Source organism: Struthio camelus, chromosome 2 (genome assembly GCF_040807025.1).
Source record: "Struthio camelus isolate bStrCam1 chromosome 2, bStrCam1.hap1, whole genome shotgun sequence".
NCBI lineage: Eukaryota > Metazoa > Chordata > Aves > Struthioniformes > Struthionidae > Struthio > Struthio camelus.
This window is the reverse complement of record NC_090943.1, coordinates 120527193-120547808: the sequence shown is the minus strand read 5'-3', so window position 1 is coordinate 120547808 and position 20616 is coordinate 120527193. Positions and strand designations below refer to the sequence as shown.

The 20616-nt window shown below is 40.9% G+C and overlaps 1 protein-coding gene across 4 annotated transcripts in view; it reads right to left on the bottom strand.

The window, feature by feature from the left end:
• MIB1 (MIB E3 ubiquitin protein ligase 1) overlaps window positions 1–19780 on the bottom strand; it is an 82991-nt gene extending 63211 nt beyond the window's left edge. For 3 of the 4 annotated variants that reach the window (XM_068932324.1, XM_068932325.1, XM_068932326.1), the window contains exons 1-4: window positions 19275–19620; window positions 8336–8507; window positions 5594–5723; window positions 3576–3680 (exon numbers count right to left, since the gene is read on the bottom strand). In XM_068932324.1, coding sequence (XP_068788425.1) covers window positions 3576–3680; window positions 5594–5723; window positions 8336–8507; window positions 19275–19503 — 636 coding nt within the window. In that variant the 5' untranslated portion in view covers window positions 19504–19620. Of the gene's footprint in view, window positions 1–3575; window positions 3681–5593; window positions 5724–8335; window positions 8508–19274 lie in introns of all 4 variants that reach the window. The other variant, XM_068932323.1, reaches the window with a different exon arrangement.
• Window positions 19781–20616: the final 836 nt, after the last annotated feature.

Genomic DNA, 20616 nt, shown 5'->3' with positions numbered 1-20616 from the left:
ATTTGCATTAGTATTAAAATCAACAACTCTTATGCTTCCAGACACGTTCTAGTGAAACTCACGGGTTAAGATAAAACTGCCTCTTCAGACAACTCCGTAACGGTTTGTAAACTGGATTCTTGCTGCTCTTTCTTAAACCCCTCGTTTTGGAAGTACTGGTTACAAGACATGGGACTGGACAGCTGAAGACCTGACTTACATTATATGCCATAACTGCAGCAGAAAGTATATTTCTATACATTTTATAACGCTCACCTAACAATGCCTAGTATTGCAAGACATTTATTTTGCTTTTACTTAAAATACGAATTGTGCACTAAGTAGTTACTTTTTAAAAATCCTCTGAGGTAATTTCGAGGACCATCTTCAAAGGTAACCCAAATAAATGCTGATGAACAGACTTTAGGTATCAATCAGGATAAGAAATAAAGTTTAAAATAACGTCAAAAAATGTAAGGGCAAGAAACCTTCTCAATTTCTCTTACGCTCTCAGCTATTTAGACTTTTGTGGAAAAAGTACACCAACACAGATGGCTCACAGATTACTGTGACAATGATGGATGATAACTACAGTTACTTCTTTCAGATTCTACACAGATGAAAGTAAGATCCTCCATAATGAAAAACAAGACGAGGAGGTTAATCACAACAGAAAAAGCAGACGGTATTGAGCAAAGAAACTCGGTAGCACAGAAATGATTCCTGAATAATGAAACGGACATGAGATTTAGGGCATTCCTGCTAGCAGAAGGCCCCTGAATTTAAAAACCTATGACAATGAGTTACAGCATTTTATATTATCCACTGAAGCACCACAGTACAATGCTTGTTGAAAACCAAGGCATGTTACAGCTTTACATCCTTAGGCGTTTGATATGAAGCATTAAAAATTAGAAACAAGTCCAAAAAACTACCTCACAATCTCCCCAAGAACTCTCTAATTCCATATATTGCACCTTTTTACTACAAAAGATACGTTTTTTTTTTAAAGAAATAATGTGGTTAGCAGCGTGGTCTTGCTCTAGAATCTGAATATATATGGATATGAAATGTGAGTGCCGTCAGTAGCCATGTTAGTCAACAGCAGTTTGTTCCTCCTAGAGATGCAAGGAAGGTGTTATTCAACCTAACAGTTTATAAATACAAATTCCAGGTTAGGGATTTGTGGGCTATGTCAGTGTGGCAGTAGAGACTCCCAGATTTAAATGCCAGACTGTACAAAGACAGGATGCACCTCTCTCAACCACTTCCCATATAAACACAGCAACAGCAAACTCTAAAACATCTGACCACAAGTAAATGACAGTTTTCAGCCAGCACCTGCTACCCTAACAGCCAATCCTCGTCTTTTCCAAGGAAAAGCTGGCAGGCTGGATAAACTCATTCTGATGACCAGATGCAGCCTGTCAGCTATGAAATAAGCAACCCTTACTTAAGATAATAAGCTGTGTTTCTTTAATCAGCTCCATTTGTGTCTGAGTCAAGTGGTATTCATCTGCAAGCATGGGTTTCTTCCCAGCTGTATTTACTTGGGCACACACTCTGAGTACTGTTGATCCCACATTTTCTGGGCATTCTTAATCAATTCCTAAGTCCCAAGATAAGTTTGCCCCAACTTTATACGGGCTTTCTAACAGTCTATTAGCCAACTATACATAACAGCACTTAAATGCTAGCAGAGAATCATAATGGAACATACACATTAGCAAGCAACTATTCAGTTTTTAAATTTAGCTTTACATTTAAATGACTTTCTGTCACAGATACCCAAGAAGTCATTCTGTTTGAAGTGATAATTACAGTTGATAGAAGTATCTGACAAAGAAAGTAAATATAGAAATGGATTACAGCCAGAAAAACATTACATATAAAGCCTCAGATTATCCTTTATACATACCTAGTTAGTTTTATAAACACTTTTAACAGTTTTTTAAAGTGTTGCTAATTCCTAAATGGCTGACCAAATATTTCTATTTATACAAGTTTTTGAAAAGGGTTATCCTTTGCTTCTCCATCATTCCGTTTACAGTTGTAGTGATTAATCAAGTATTTCAGAAATTTAACCCTTTTTTATGGCAATAGATAGGCAACAATATAGTTGATTTATCAACAGTAAATATATGTTTATTTAGGAAATAAGTTGTCTTTTATTCTGAAATATTTTATCCTAATTTAGGATAAATTAGGATAAATTCTGAGGCCAGAAGGAATCTTAACGATTCTCTAACATGATCTCCTGTACTACACAGTCTACAAATTTCAACATAGTAACTCTGCAATCACAACAAATGCATCCAGTTGAACTGTATCTCGTTCTATCTACATCTTGGTAGTTGTGCTCCTTTTTTTATGCATCACAATCAAATATTGGGGGAAGGACATTAACCATTGGTTTAATAGTAATATATCACATTATACTATATTTAACTTTTTCCCTCTGCCACTATACAAGAAATCTTCTTTAGAACTAGCAGGACTGCAAGAGAGTTCTTGCCATTTTGTGACCTACATTTTATTCTCCTCTTTCAGGTTGTTGAAGAAACCATACACGACAGTGAATTTTCCAAGATATGCATCAGAAAAGCTGAACTGCACTAAAGATATTTACTCTTCCGTTAAATCTGACATTAAAATACGTATTTACTGCAAAAAATACTTACTATGTCTTTTTTAAGATTATAAACATAAACCTCGTACGCAACACCATAAGGCTAAATATTTTACTTTGAAAAAAGCAGAAGGGTCATTGTTAACTTTAGTATTTTGTTACCGATATATGTCTGACAAAATGACATTCCAATGTTAAGTTAACATGGCTTTCCTCTGCAGTACCAAACAGAAATGATGCAAAGAAAATACTAATTAAGATGTTATAGCAGCTGATAATCAAAGCAACCTTTCCTTGACCCACATTAGGGTAAGAAAAACCAGCAACAGAAGGCACTCACACTAGAGGCTGACCCATTTTCTCTCTATAGCTGTAGTAGCTTTAGAAGCTATGAAATGAAAAAACAAAAAAAACCACCCACAAATCATGCTAGAGCAAATTAGGTTGTAAAATAATTCACCATCTTCCCACTGACAAAATCCTCTTGTGATCCTTTTTTTTTCTTTTCTTTTTTTTTTTTTTAAAGTGTTTCGCATAATTAAAAACCTGCAAATCTTGCAGGAATCACTCAGACCAAAATTTGAAGTTACAATGCACTTCAGAGTTCAGGAGTTAAAGAAATCGTCTTTAAAAGTTCATGAAAAAGTGCTATTTTTTTCTTTGGTGAATTTTAATATAGGCACAATACCAGCACAGTATGAAAATTATGTATGCAAAATGTACATATTTACTATACTCAGACAGAAACCAGCTCTAAAGTGTAAATTATTTGCATGTTCGATAAAATCTTAGATCAGACTTTCTTCCTAATACATATGCATGATCTATACAGCTGTATTCACAATGACCTGACTAATAGCATGCAAACTGACTAAGAATATTACAAAAGGCAGAGAATAAAGCACAAGTTATTCTTACTGCCCTTCCCCCACGAAGCGTTTTACCCTTTGTGTTCTTCTATACTTACCATGCCCTCAAAGCCAACTCTGTAAAGGTTTTTAGCACCATTGTCCCACAGAACATATGCTGCACTATGTGGACTTGACGCACTCCAGTCCTGGATTTCAGTTACCTATTTAATTTTGAAAAATGAGAAAATTGATTCTATACCAAAGATTCAGAAACACATTTGAACTTAAAATTTCATTCATCCCTTAGGACAAAGGTGGACTACAGCAGTTTTACCGAAATTCAAAAATTTATTCTGAAGAGTTTTTCCTGTTTGGTAAAAGTGTTCCCTATTTGACTTAATAATGACTACAGCCTTAATATTTACTTTGTAGGCCTATTTTTCTTTTATGTGTTCGATGGCTAATCTATTAACATAAATACAGAACAAAATCCGTATTGTAAAAGTTTACTTTAGGTCGTTTTGACATGTTCTTACTAGAAAAAAATATTCCCCCTCCCCCCTCCCCACCAAAAAAGCCAGTACGAAAACTACTTTCATCACTCCATTTTGTCTTGTTTAACCTGCCTGATGCCTGGTGGCAAAATTTTACTTCCAATGCCAATCTGTTTGGCAACAGGAGACAATAAAGTGAAAAGGACTTTTCCTACCGCTTCTGAATTCACAAGGCTGCACACCAGATCGAGTAATGAATGTGTTTTCAAAGAATCAACTTCCAGAATTTGTCTTCATTCTTATCTTTCTTTGGGTATTTATTTAAAAGCTACTTCTGGTATCTACTAGTTCCTTTTCTTACTTTATACCCATCTTGAAAACACTTTTAATATGCATTTACACACATTTTAAGCTCACAAAGAATCCCGCTAACTCAAATTTAGTACATAAAGCAGACCATTCAGGATAAGACTCTTATTTTGCAAGGTTTCAGAGGTTTCAAAATATCCTGCCAAATTCACAGCAAGGGGTAAATAATCAAGATATGGGTGGCCTTTTGTTGTTGCTTTAAGAGAATTAAACCTATAATTTCCTTCCAGGAAAATCCAAAATGAAATCTTCAAAGTCCTAAAGCCTATCTAGGCTATAAAATAGCCCTTCTTATTCAGGAACTTCTCATTTTACTTTAAATGCTCTTCAAATATACTAAAAATAAATGCAACTAAAACATCAGCTCACCAAGATATTAGGGCATTCAATTCTCATTCTAAGATCCCCCTTGTACAGTGCTAACAGTTACAGTGTATCTTACACTCCCTACAGTATGCTCACACTTGTAACAAGCCTCTATTAATTCTCCAGGGAAGTGTTAGTTGTAGAAAACATGCACAGGTTATGATTAGCAATGTATCCTTCCAAGCAATCCAGTTTTCCATAATCCCAATTATTTTCACATTTTCACTATGCAACTATATCAACAATATTCATATGAGGTCCTAAATTAGACAATAATATAATACCTGCAACCAACACTTGCAAAGTTCTTGGTTTCAAACTGGAAAAGTCTCTAATTGTTGTATGAGAAACAAAAATCCAGGGTACAAGCACTTAAAAGCTAGAGCCCGGTATATACAAAGGTGGTGACCCACAAGCAGTCAGACTACAGAATCACAGAATCGTTTAGGTTGGATGGGACCTCTGGAGATCATCTAGTCCAACCTCCCTGCTCAAGCAGGGTCACCTAGACCATATTGCCCAGGAATGCAGCAATGATTGACTGGGAAGGGCTATGCTTGAGAACACTGTTGTTATACCAGCTCTCTAGTAATGCTGAAATATACCCAAGATCATAGCGTTGTAATAAGCCAGTCTTCAACAGAACAACCAGAACAATACTTTATCCATTTTTTGAAGTGTTATGTTGATACTGTAAAAATGCAAACATAAATTACTTGGTCAAAATATATAACACCTCCTTTTTCTAGCTGCTTTAGCATTACAGAATATAATTCAGAAGTGCCTAGAAAATTAATATATTGAACTGATGCTGATCTTTTTACTCTATAATTAAAAAGGTCATTGAGGGCATTACATAAACATCCAGATATGCATTATCTTATTTAAGCCAGTCTTGTTTTTACCTTTCCCCTACGCCCATTGCCACCATCTTGATCTTCCCATTGCCAGTCAACTCCTCGTACCACCCTGGCACCTGCAAAGATTCCTCTTGCTGTAATTTTCTTTGATTTACGGCGAGACTCTAACAATACCCTAAAGTTCCAAGAAAAAAAAAAAAGTAGTCAAATTTCAAGATGATAAAAGCTCTGTATCAAAAAGTCCAAAATGACTCTTTAGAGGTGGGAGGGCAGAAAAATGGCTTGAAATAAAAATAACCTCACAAATGCAGATTTCAGTGTGTGAATCACCTCCACCAAATTCTCAACTCAAACAGCAGCTCACCAGGTAATTAAAAAAAAAAAAGAAGTTCTTTCTAAGTCTGAATTATTATGTCTATAATTAAAGTTTTTAATTCTAATGAAAATTTCTTCCTCAAACTTCCTACTAGCCCCAGAAGCAACTTATGAATTAGATCTGTACCCATATTATTTAAATCAGTAAAGGAACATACAGACTCTTATAAACAGCACATTCCTGCTTCTCTTAGGAGCATCCCTAGGCCAAGATTAATTTCTTATAACTGTATTTCTAGCTTTATTCAGAATTACACTATTAAGTGAAAGAGCTTCACCTTTTCCCCCACGGTGTGACAGGGTTTACTTTCTACATACTTTTCATGACATATCTTGGCACATTTCATTCAATATAATCAGCACCCACTTTCTCTGCCTCATTTTTATAACATGCTATTTTCCTAAAACAACCTCTTATTTTACTCAGACTCCAAAAGAACCAAAGCAGATTAGCACAGTTGAAGTGCCCAAACAGAATAGTTCTTTATTTAACTGCAAATTTATTTAACTGCAAATATTTAACTGCAAATGAGAACAGAGATTAACATTTTCCCAGCTTTGCGGTCATCTTAAAAGCCACCAGTCTACGTGCAACTAGATTTCTTACTTCATGCTGTAAGAATGTTGCCAGGCAAAAGTATTTTTCAGTGAAATTCTGAACGTTTCCTGACCTCTTCAGGAAGTGCAACACCCTCCTGCTCAACTTTTAACATCCAGCAGATGGCAGACAAGGAAAAAGTTAACAAATTGTTAGCCTCAATGAAGAGAGCACATCAAAATACTAGCAAGTTTTATCTAATAACGCATAAGGGTGACAGAAAACACAAAGAGATATCTTGTTTAGAGCAGCATTTCAGAAATATCTCATCATCTACAAAACTGATACAAAAACCCATATGATATCCCAGAATCAAAAACAGAATAGGTAGAGCTTATGCTTTCCTTCATCCAAATGTCATTAGATGCATTTTGCCATTTTTCTAATGAGCTGTCCCTCAAATTCCATTGCACTGCTTTGCCCTTTCTCCTCCCTGAAACAACTAATCAAAATAGACAGCTTAAAACTATAAAGGAACCTTCAGCTGAAGAGAAAATGAAGAAGAGACTGACAAGGTATTCTTCAAGGAAATAACATTTTTAGAAAGGTAGTAAATTGGAAAACAGATTTGTCTTTGTTACTTATTTTCTATTAAATACACTACGCCAGCACTTTCTACTCTTGGATTCAAGATCTAAGTTTTGTTCTGCATTACAACACTGTAATTCAGATACTAAGCGCATTAAATCTATTTGTCAACTAGACCTACCAGCACGAGTCTCAAAAAGAGGAGCTATTTTTCGATCAGGCCATTAACCTTTAGCCATAGTCAGACTTCAAGGCAAATGTCTAAGAAAATAAACACAGCCCCTATGAGACAATGAGAACTCTGTTTTTGTGCTCCAACAATTTACCTCAACTACAAAAGCACTGATAAAAGCACATCACTGAATTACGACACTTGGAAACCTCACTTCTCCAAGAAGAGGAAATACACGTTCTATCATACACACGCCACATTTAAAGGAGTATCATGTCGAAAGAACAAGCTTCCAGTGACTTCATGTCATTCCAGAGAGTTACCATAGTATTGATAACACAACATGTAGCCCTTACATAATGCTCTCAAAGTATTTAGTAATGGGCAAATACCACTATTCTCACTTTACAGGTGGGTAAACCATGACAGCTAGGGACTCTGGATTTAGAGAAGTCATTCAAAGTCAAAGAACACAAGAACAGCTACGCAAGAACCACCTCAAGGCCCATTTTGTTCACAGTTCCTCTCTAATAGACTTAGATAACATGCACGTAAGAAAATAACATGAAAAACAAGGCAAGGATAGAGCGACTCTTCACAGCATCTTTGCTCTGCCTTCTGTAGTCAACAGTTTAAGGAGTTTGATTGAGACGCTTTGTTGCCAGATCGTTATGCTCTTAACAGCCTACAAGGGGTAAGTTATCCATCAGTCTGTCTACATCATTTTTGAACCTGTTTAAACTTTCACATTTAGGAATTCATTGACAAGCAATGCTGTGATCATGCACTATGTAAAGATAGTTACCTTTGTTTTAAATCTGCTATCTGATAATACAAGAACTAGGAAGCACATAATGAAGTTAGAAGAAACTGAATAATCACATCCTAATTTTCTTCTCTCGTTGATTCTTTCTAAATCTCCACATTTAATGCATTTTCCAAGCTCCAAAATTTTAGTCTATTTATCCTCCCTCACAAAGAGGCAGACTAGTAACAGAATCTACACCTGAAGCCACTATCTTATCTCACCTGAATTTCAGTAACCAAATCTGCAGTAATTAAACTACAATGAACTGTTTCTATTTAATTTCACAGGGGAAAAGCTACACTTTACCTTTCACTTCCTGGGGTGGTAATTCTATAAAAACGATGCCTCAAGTGATGTTTGTCTCCATGATAACAAACTGTGCACAAGTCATAATTTGTGCATTCAGCACATTTCCATCGGATACCAATGATCGGTTGCTGTCGACAAGTATCACACATAGTCCCATCATGCTTGATACCTGCAGGGAGGGGAAAAAAAAGAAAAAGATTGAAACAGCATCGCTACATCATTACACAGATTTATACTGCACACCACTATAATTTGAAACCACATATTAAAAAGTTAATAGTAAAAAAAAGTTGATGGGGATACTATATCAGCCTATATCTACCATCTACCAGTTTAGGGAATTTGCCTCTCATTTCTAGTTGCTAAGTGGTTTTCTTTAATCACTTCTCATCAGTTAAATTTGTTGAGCTACATTTGTCTTTTTCCATCTGCACAAATACTCAGAGATTATTCTAGGAGAAAGAAAATGAGGAATACTGTAACTACTAATTAAAGAAACAGTAATGTGTGTACCAAAAAAAAAAAAATCCAAGAAATCTGGAATTTCATCTCTCGATAAGTGTCCATCAACAGACCATATACCACAAAGAACTAATGATCAGCTATGCATGAGGGTTTGAGAACCATTAGTTTGATTTACACATTTTCTACAGTAGGAAAGATAGGTGTTTAAACTCTTGCACGTAGGGAGAAATTAAGCTCTCTGAAAGATGCCATTAGCTTCACGAAAATCTATGTTACCATTTTGAAGGGTTTAATTATTTTACATTACCCATTTCAAAAAGAATTTGCCAATGATAAAACAAACGTAACCCACTAGCATGTACTCTTTCTCATCTTCCAAAAACCAACAGAAAAAAAAAATCAAGTTCTCAAGTCTGCTCATTCTAATAGCTCTGCCAAGCTACAGCTGAACAAAACGGATCAGCCACAGAAATTTTTACTCTGTGCATTTTGAATATAATAAACAGCAGCAAGATTTAAAAAAATAAAATAAAAAAATCAAGATTCTGCTGCTGTTTGGAAATATTTGGTCAACAGAGATAAGTACTGGCATTCAGTATGTAGCATAAGATAGATAAGAACACTAAAAGACTGGAATAACACAGAACTCTCCCACTCACCCTAAAAAAAATAAAATAAAAATAAAAAAACAAAAAACAAAAAGCACACACCTCAACCTACCAAAAACAGACCTCTGGAAATAGAAAGGAAAAAGAACAGTCCTCATCCCCTCCAGAAGGGCTGCTTTTGGAAACGAGAGCATGATTCACTACAAACTTCTTAGCTATCTGTGTTCAACAGCTAAGCCACCTGCAGTGAAGAAAAACCAACAGTCAAAAGGCAAAACTGAAGGAACAGCCTCATCTGACCATGTGACAGAATCACAGAACATCTGAGCTTGGGAGGCACCTCAAGAGGTCATATAGCCCACCCTCACCACTTAAAGCTGCTGAGAATTGTGTCCAGTTAGGTACTGAGTATCTCCAAGGACGGAGACTCCACAACCTGGAATAACCTGTTCCAGTGTTCAATTACCCTGTATTTCAGTTAGTGCCCATTGCCTCTTGCCCTGTCACTGGGCACCACTGAGAAGAATCTGGCTCTGTCTTCCTTACCGCCCCATCAGGTAGACACACGAATAAGACCCCTCCTGAACCTTTTCTTCCCGAGGCTAAACAGTCCCAGCTCTCTCAGTCTCTTCTTGTATGTCAGATGCTCCAAGCCCTTAATCACCTTCACAGCCCTTTGCTGGACTTGCTCCAATACGTCCATGTCTTGCTTGTACTGGGGAGCCCAGCACTGGACACAGTAGTGCAGAGGTGCTCTCCCCCACCAGTGCTGCGTAGAGAGGAAGGATCACCTCCCTTAACCTGCTGGCAATGCTCTGCCCAACGTGGCCCAGGATGCTGGTGGCGGCCTTTGCGACAAGGGCACATTGCTGGCTCATGGTCAGCTTGGTGTCCACCAGCATCCCCAGGTCTTTCTCTGCAAAGCTGCTCTCCAGCTGGTCAGCCTCCAGCCTGTACCAGTGCAAAGTCCTGCAACAAGGGAGGAATAACTCCACGCATTTACCTTTGCTGAACTTCACAAGATTCCTGTTAGCCCATTTCTCCAGCCTGTCAAGGTCCCTCCAAACAGCAGCACAACCATCTGGTGCACCTTGTGTGTCATTTCTCCTAACCCAGAAAGTTTCTCTTTCCAGCCTTGACTATAAACATATATATGAAGATTTCCAGCCTCATGGTTTAAAATTGCCCTGATGTATGAACACTGGAATAAAACTGTATTTAGTTAAGACTAGAAGAGGTAACACGTTTCCAGTAAAGACTGAATGCACCACTGCAGAGATCTGAGCAGCATTTCAGGGCAGCCAAGGATAGCTTTCAGTGACGATGAAAACCCTGAAACTTCTGATGTCATGCTAAAAATGACCCTGATTCTTGGAGCAGTTCATGACTAAGGCAGCATTCATATCTTGACTACAAATGCCATGTTGAAATGCTGAAGGCATGGCACAGACAATTCCTATAAGCCATAACGTTTTTTGTCAACTCCAACTGCTGGACAACACACCTTATATACTTTTATTTTATTTTTTTTAAACAAACCTTCTAAAATGTAAAGAGTGTTAAGCGGTAACAATGACAACCAAAATCACTACTTGTCTACAAAAGAAGAACTTGGAAGTCTCCCATGCATGTTTTCCCCCCGCATACAACTCCATCAGTGACCTTGCTCCCAACACACAGGAGTAACATCAAGGGGTAAGCAACCATTCTCATGCTGTACTTTGAGACTTTGGTATTTGGTATCTGTTCATATCTGCAGCACCCCAAAAGATAGTATTAGTTATGATCTGAAGGTGGCTGATATGAATAGTATGGGACTATTTCACATATCCTATGTGAGTCTTCAAGAGCAGATGTATTAAAAGGACTCAAACGGGTAACTAGTCACTACTGTTGTTGCCCTGCTAAAGTTTCTATCTAGCTACAATGCTTGGGTTGTAGGTTTTAGGGGGTTTGGGTGGAGTGTTTACAAAGTGGATCATTAAATACGGTATTTCACATAGCAACAGAGAAGCTACACATCTTTGGAATTATTTAAATTGTTACTGAACTTTATGGAAGACAGTTTGCTACCTAAGGATCACATTTTTTCTAGATGTAAAATGGCCAAGGCATTAGGAGCCTGAACGATCCTTAAATACGTGCAAGTAGCAAGGAAAGAGGGCAAAAGAAAAGCATAATCAGGAGTCATATGACGCAAAATTAGGTCATCTCATAGTAGACCTAAACAAAAACTAAACATTTCAAGTCAGTGAGGCAGAAGCTGCTATGAAAAAACTCAGGAGGAAAACAAATGAGCAAACCAACTTTCCCTAGGAAAGGTCAAGAAAAACATGTACAAAGATGTCTGATTCAAAAGTCATTTCAGTGAATACAATGCTGGGACTTACAAAGAGAATTGCACATATCTTCTACTTAGAGTCTGATTAAGATGGTCACATCTTTTACCTCACGAATCCCCGAACACTGTACCAGTAACTGCATGCTTTCTTCACCCACTCCCTTAAAAATGATTCCAGCAGCAACATGCACTTCAGTAAGTCCGTGCCTCGCCTGACTATCCTGCTCCATTCCTTCCGTCGTGCCCGCAAAAGAGTTTGCAGGGGTGAGTAGTAAACGGGATCAAGAAACATATCAGGCTGAAAAACAGCCAGAAGGAAAAATATTCAGCTGGATCAGTTTGTCAAGCCAGTTCTTTGCGGTACTACACAGCACCACCGTTGGTATAACAAAGAAAGCGTTGCAGGGCAGGAGCCGGCAAGTAATCCAATTACAGAATGCTTAACCACTGCACTAGAGATCTGAAGGGAGAAAGAGATCTGAACACCTCTGGTGACACCGGACTAAGAGAGAGCTTTAGCTTCAGCTGCTAAAAAATAAGCTGAAACAAGGTGCTACTGCCAGATAATAAAATAAGATACCTAACCCCTTATACATGTTCATAATATAAACCAAATATACTAGTGATTTAAATAGTGTATTTTAGAGAAGGTTGAAAGAATACTTTTTTTTTTTTTTTTTAATAAGGCTAAACTACATATTAAATGAGTCACATGGGTGTCTGAAGACGAAATTAAACAATCAGGACTATGTCACTAAGCCAATAGGGTGGTGAAACAGAAGTCAATCTATACATCAAAACTCAGCATGTAAGACCTCGCATTAACACTACACACATTTTGGGGGAAGAAGGGAGACAGGACAGTATTTCAGACTAGCTCTGGTCTAGCCCAATGGACTGAATGCTCATCAGCATTTGGATTACATCTTTCAGTTTAGTTTCATCAAAACGGAAACCAGTTTGTGCACTCCGAAACCACGCTGTGATGTAAACGAAAGCACAGTAAGCAGGAACAACCACGAGACTGGATCAAGAGTAAGCTCCGAAGCCAAACTAAAGTGCTATTCTAAATGCAACCTGTATCTGTCACATAAACGGCTTCCACTCTTTGAAAGAAAGGCTATTTTAAAAAGGTTGAGAAACACAAGCTTTACACAGTTTATATTAGGAAAGAACGCTTTCATTAAACCACTGAAATACATTAAAGCACCATCAAGACTTCAAAATTAAAACATCAGCACTGCATCTGGTCAGCTATGAAACAGAAGAACTCTTTAGTTCCCTAAAACAAGATAATGTAAAAACTAAACCTCCAAATATTCTTCGAAATTCCTTAAGAATAGGGTATTACAAAAGGAAACATTTTTGTATCATCTTCCATACCGGACTTAAAAAAAGCAAAAAGCTAGGTAGCAAGATGGACACTTCTGCCACGCACAGCTATCTTTAAATAACTTCCCTCCAACATTAGTATGCCATAAAATCCAGTATTCCTGACCTCCACCCATCATTAATATTTTTACTATTTGAATATCATACTCCTTTCCTCCCTTTATCTCCCTCCCATGGTCATTGTCATCCTCTATTCCCATATCTTCACTGGATTACACAATCCCTCTGCCACCACTTATTTATAAATCAATTTTACAGACTTTCCTACAAGTTTTTAAAACAGAATCACAAAACAGTGGAGGTTGGAAGGGACCTCTGGAGATCATCTAGTCCAACCCCCCTGCTCAAGCAGGGTCCTCTAGAGCGCATTGCCCAGCATCGCATCCAGGCAGGTTTTGAATATCTCCAGGGAAGGAGACTCCACTACCTCTCTGGGCAACCTGTGCCAGTGCTCTGTCACCCGCACAGGAAAGAAGTTTTTCCTCAGGTTCAGACGGAACTTCCCATATTTTAGTTTATACCTCTTGCCTCTTGTCCTGTCGGTGGGCACCATGGAGAAGAGTCTGGCCCCATACCCTTGACACACTCCCTTCAGATACTTGTAAACATTGATGAGATCCCCTCTCAGTCTGCTCTTCTCCAGGCTGAACAGGTCCAGCTCTCGCAGCCTTTCTTCAGAGGAGAGATGCTCCAAGTCCCCTCATCATCTTGGTAGCCTTTCGCCGGACTCTCTCCAGTAGTGCCACGTCTCTCTCGTACTGGGGAGCCCAGAACTGGACACAGTACTCCAGGGGAGGCCTCACCAGGGCTGAGGAGAGGGGCAGGATCACCTCCCTCCACCTGCTGGCAGCACTCTGCCTAATGCAGCCCACGATCCCATTGGCCTTCTTGGCCACAAGGGCACATTGCTGGCTCATGCTTAACTTGGTGTCCACCAGCACTCCCAGGTCCTTCTCTGCAGAGCCGCCTTCCAGCAGGTCAGCCCCCAACCTGTACAGGTGCCCTGGGTTATCCCTCTCCAGGTGCAGGACCCTGCATTTGCCTTTGTTGAACTTCATGGGTTTCCTCTCAGCCCATGTCTCCAGCCTGTCCAGGTCCTTTTGAATGGCAGCACCGCCACTCGGGTGTGTCAGCCACTCCTCCCAGTTTTGGATCATCCACAAACTTGCTGAGAGTGCACTCTGTCCCTTCATCTAAATCACTGATGAATACATTGAACAAGACTGCACCCAGTATTGACCCCTGGGGGACACAGCTAGCTACAGGCCTCCAACTAGACTCTGTGCCATTGATCACAACCCTCTGAGCACTACCATGGTTGCAGGGCTCAGAGGGCCAGAGAGCTGCAGGGCTAAAACCCACGGTTGCTCTTAAAGCTGCAAAAGGAGATAGAAGCAGTCTTGTCCAAATTACTAATTTAACTTGTTATAAACTAATTTCTCTTTTGCATTAGACTTTTCAAAGGTGGCAATATACAACTCTCTAATAAAAGAACCAAATTTTAACAGTAAAATAAGATATACCAGAGCTATCCCCATCACTAATCGTTAAGCTTAGCAAAAGTTAACAGTAATTTAAATAATTAGTTCTCAGAACTAATAAAATCTGGTTTCCAATGGATTCCTGCCCCGTATTTGCTAAAAAACTCTAACAAGTCAGTATCCTTTCATGTCATAACGATAATACTCCATCAGGCAAGCGACACCATAAACTACATTTGTTTATATTCCAATTTAAAAAGCAATATAGACATTTTGTTTTTCCCATTTTTCCACTCCAAATAGTTTTGAAGCCATGGCCAGACTCCAACCAAACTGAAAAACAAGAAATCTCAGAGGTAAGCTAAATTTTGGGAAAGCAAGAAGGGAAAACTCAAATCAGTGCCCCCATAAACACAATTCATCTATTACACAGTGTATTTGGTGGCAGCCAGCTAGGTGATCATTGCATACAACAGGCTCCAGACTCACCAAAGCACGTGCCCTATCTTGTCTGGTAAGGGTATCACAAGATATACGAGGAGGGAGAGGATTATTGTGCAGGAGAAATGGGGGAAGGGCAGGAAGGTTAGAGAACAAAAGACACGTTCATAAACATGTTTCACAAGTACCATCGCTCATGAAACTATCAGATTTTTAAGCTTTAAGCGGCTTTGCTAGTACTTAGAAGTAGTCACTAAAAAAATCTTTACTAGTACAATTTGTTTTAAATTACACTTGATGGACTAAAAGTAAGAGTAAATAAACAAGTGCACAGAATAACTCAGGCCAAGGTTCAGTACTTTCAAAATGTTTTGACCTTTACAATTTCATGATGATTTACACAACTGTGCAGGTTACAGCGAATTACCAATACTGGTTGAGAAAGGGAACCAGACCTCCAACAGATACAGCCTGAATTTTTAACATTAGCAGAATACAGCATATACAGCTTTTCAAGCCAGGCATACTCTTGCTCTAATTGGGGGATAGCTCCACATCAAGGTTCCGTACCACGACGCCAGCTCCTTCTCCAGCTCCCCTCATTCAAGCATAATTAGGTAAATACTTTAAGCAGGAAAATAACAGCGTTACTTTGAACCAAACATACAAAAGAGGAAGTGGATGACAAATGAATTTTTGCCTAAGCTTTGTAGAAAACATCTTCAGAAAGAGAATAAACACGGAATTTTTATGTAACAATCATGAGTACTATGTGAACACTCAAGAGTGCTCTTCAAAAATGTGCTACTGTACAGCCTTCACCTTTCACAGGAGACTGCCTTCCCCTTTAAATATAAAGTTTGCTTTTATATACTCTCCTGTCAATTTTTCTTGCTTTGACAGAAAGCTGTAGCTTCTGTTCAGCTACTCAAACTTCTCCTTTCCACATCCTATCCCAACACTATCAGAAAACGTGGATTCTCAAGACCTACCTGGTTCTCTTTTTAGGTCCTAAAAAAAGGCTGTTTTACGAGAAGATATGGATTTACTTGTAAGCAATGTGACCACTGTAGGACACTGCTAATGCATCCCACCCTACCACATACTCCTTTGAGGAGCCCACTAGACAGGGTCTAACTGAAGTTTCCTTTCTTTTTACACTCCTAGTTTAGTATCCCCTCTCAGTCCTTCTATCTCCCTTTAAGAAATTCTGCCCAATGTAAATGTGATCACCAATAGCCAACAATGGGCAAGATAATACAACTAGCTTGGCACAGATCACTGAAAAACAAACACAACTTCATTTCAGAAATCATTCATTACAGATGACTGTATCTGGAGCAAGAAGGTAACAAGAGATACTCCATATAAATCACTGATGAATTTTCATTTTATTGAAGACAGTAATAGTACCAGCATTTTAGGACTATTTAATTTTTATGAAAAGTCTGCATAGTCTTGCAATTGCAATTACAGCCTCCAATTATTAAAATATAAGAACAGTATCCCATTAGGTCTATAAAACACTGTTCTGGCATTGAGCAAAATGCACACGCGCGTGTGTGTATATATATATATACACATGTGTGTGTGTGTGTGTGTGTGTACATATATGTATGAATGACTTTTTTCAATAGAACGTACTACAAAAACTACAAACACGGTGGGCTCCTGGCACATCACTACTGTTCCTAACAGTACGGGCTTCAAACTCATCAAAGCAGCACCATTTTTAAGAGCTTATAATCCAGTCTGATTTTGCACAGCTAATAAAAAGCACTCCTAGCAATAAACAATCTAGTTATTTTTCTACTGCTGTATTTTTATATTTACTTTCACTATAAAATTACACTCATGTTCTGACTGTAAATTTATTAGCCAAAGAGAAAAATGCTTTATTAAACTGTAAGATCCAGGTTTGAGTAAACATTGTGCTAATTATAAGCAAACAAACACCAACCCCCCCTTCTCCCCCCGTTTTACATCACATTTTTGCTGAGCAGGATCATTATTAGTACTACAGTTAGGAACATCTGTCACCTAACCCCACTTTTCCTATAACTATTTATATCAAAATGAACTAGAAGCCCCAAGAGATAGTATCAAAACACCATCTAGAGTCAGAGTCCCATATACTAAACAGTGGACAACAAACAACTACATACAAAAAGTGGAAATCTGCAGGAGGTAAACAATTTGCCCGAGATTACAAAGCAATTCAGTAACAAAACCAAGATTTCAGTTCAAATTGACAGCCTCCTAACCCTGTGAACTTTCCACTGGACTACACTGCTTCCCTTTTGCTACTGCTTCTTCACAGATTTCTACTCTTCCTATCTCCAGAGAACCACGACATCAAAACTAACTCCCTCTAGCCAAATGCAACTCTAGGTAGCTCCATACAGCAGTTCCATGCACCCGTTGGCCAAAACCTCAGGGACAGAAATACCACTCGCAAAGCCTGAAAAGAGCCATCTTTATGAATTTTCCCCAAAGCAATATACATACCCCTACCTGAAGCAGAAATTAAAATTTTAACACAAAAGTATAAACATAACTGAGAACTATAAAGACTACAGGAAAATTTTAAGGGCTAAGGAATTACAAAGCAGGAAAAAAAAAAATCAGGACTTAAAAAATGAGTATTAAGTATAGGGCTCCAGATGCAGTTAACAGGATACTGTCAGCTTGCAAGCAATTCAAGCAGAGCAAGAACAATGAGCATTCAAGGCTCATATTCAACATTTATGCATATGCTTATTTTTAAGCAGAAGTAGTCGCTCTGGTTTCTGCAGGACATTAAATACAAGTAAAATTTCAAAACCTAGGCATCTGCAACACAAGCACCTACGACTTTAAAGACTACTCTTAACAACTTCTTCCAAGGTCCATTTCAAAAAGATTTTCAGCTGAAGTTTCAGTATCTTCCCAAAATAAAACCACCAAATCATGAAACCAGGAGAGAGGAAGGTACCCAGACACAGAAATAAAATGAAATCCATCTCAAAGAGTCACCAGGGAAGACCAATATGATTTTTTTTTCTTGGCTACATTTTGGTAATGAATTAAATGAATTTCAGAATTCTGCCTTTTCAGAAGCGTGTTAACTCTAACCTGTCACCATAATTTTCCCTTCTGTAACACAATACACAGCTGGCTGAAAAACAGTCTCTTCTCTCCACCATATTCAAATGAAAAACAGATTATGAAAACAAGTATCCCAACCATCCTGACCAATCACCTCAGTATTGAGGCAACCCTGCCAGGCCCAAAACCAATAAGTGTTTTTCTGATGAAACCTACCAGCACAAAACACACATGTTTTTAAGTTTTCACTGTAAAATGTGTGCTAAAAGGATCATTCCCCTGCAGTGTTTACAACACTGCCGCATAATATCAGCGCAGAATAACAAGAGCGTGAAACCAAGTGATCTAAATCCACTGTCCAAACTGACTGAATTTAAAGTCTAAATATCAAGCACCCGAGAAATTAAAAGAATGAATGTATGGGTTTTGCAGTTGCTTTACTATTCCACAGCAGGTCAGGCACCGCAGATAAAAGGCAGCATGCACATTATAAGACAAAACAGTACTTCAACCACTTGTTTAATGCAATCATCTTCGGCAAAAAGGTGCTACACCCCTTTTTGCTCCAGGCCCCCTGCACTTGACTCGGAATGGCTGTTATCACGTCGCAAAAGAACTCTGAAACACAAATCCAAGGATGGCGGGGGAAAGGAGGGGTAAAAATAAACAACACCCAGAGATACCATCCTCTCAGACCTCTTCCTCCACCGCCCCCCCCCCACACACACATATTGCAAGGCTGTTCTCTAGGGCAGATCACTCTGGCTTTGTGTCGCCCAATTTAAAAGTCCTAGGACTTTTCCTCTTTCCATGGCCCTATCTAACTTAAAAAAAAATATATATATATATATATATATATTTACGTGTGTGTATACATACGCACATTTATACAGTATATATATGCACACACACACACGCCCAGGCAGAGCCATGTCAAGAGAGGGCGAAGAGCAGCTGACTTTCAGCCCGCAAAGCCGAGACGGAAAGGAGCATCCTGCACACGCCGAGGGGGCACCCAGTGCCCGGCGGCCGCCCCCTCCCCACCCCCCTCCCCCGGCCGCCCGCACCCGGCAGGCGGCGGCGGCCGGAGGGCCGGGCGGGCTGGCCGCCACCCCGCTCACCGGTGGGCGCGCTGTCGAGGATGCGGAGGTCGTAGGCCCCGGAGCACCGGTAGTTGGCGGCGGTGCCGTTGTCCCACACGACGACCACCTCCTCGGGGCTCTCGAAGCTGCGCACGGTGCCCACATGGCCCTCGCCGCCATCCTGCTTCCCCCACTTCCAGTCGGGGCCCCGGACCACCCGGGCACCGACTCCCTCCACCATCACTCGGTTGTTCCGCGAGCTGCTCATCCCGGCGACGCCCCGCGGGCCCGGGCCCCGCGGCGGCGGCTGCAGGGGGAGCGAAGCCCGCAGGCGGCGGAGGGGCACCCCGATGGGGGCGGCTGCCTCCGGCGCGGCGGCAGGAAGCGGGGGCGGCGAAGGGAAGGGGCTGTAGCGGGGGGCTCCTGAGGCGGCGGCGGCGGCGAGAGCAGCCGAGGCAGGGAAGGAGGGAGGGAGCCTTCTGCTCGGCCGGGGGATGCGACTGGGCGGCGGGAGCTGGCGAGCCGTGCCCGAGTCCCCCCTCCCCCGCCCCACGGGGCTCTCGGCGGCGCCCGCTCGCGCTCCCGCGGCCGCCACCTCCCGCCGGCCCCGCCGCTACATCCGGGCACTGCGGCTGCGACGGCGGCAGCTCCAGGGAGACGGGCGAACGCAAGCAGAGCCCACCTCCTCGCGCCGGCCGCGCCGCGCATGCGCGCCCCGCCCGCCCGCCTCTGCGCAGCTGCGGCGCCCGGCCGAGGCGGGCGGCTCTCCGGCGCCACCTCGGGAGCCGTCTGCGCACCGCCTGGCGCGGCCGCCGGCGCGCCTGGCCCTCGCTCCGAGGCGGCCGCGGGGCCCACGCCGGCTGAAGCCAGAGGGAGCAGAGGAGAGAACAGCTTTTACTTCTCCCTGCTGGCGGAGCTGTCCTAGGCTCCCGCAAGTCGCAGCTAATTGAAAAGCCGACGTGGCGGTTTCCTTTGGGGCGCAGCCGTTAAAGGGCGCCCGTGCGCGCCAGCGGCTCTCGCGCGGGCAACGGCTGCCTCCCCCCCCCCCGCGCTGAGGTGATGTGGGCGGCCGCGCCCCGTCGGCCCTCTCGCGGGAGCCCTCCTTGGGGCCGGGCTTCCCAAATCTTCCTCTTCGCTCCGATCTGCTGCCCTCGGTCGAGGGAGGCTTCTCGTGTCCCTCTGCCGTGGTCATGCTTGAGCGTTTTTCTGTTTCCCCAGCCTTCACATCGTCCTTTCTTCCTATATAACGCCCCCCTCTGCCAGGGTTATAACGAGGCAAGCGTGTTCTGAGCCAGTTTCGTTTGAATACTGATTTTTTTTTTTTGTGCAAAGTTACTGCCGAAAATGTTCATTGTGACCATTTCCTTCTCCATTCCCCTCC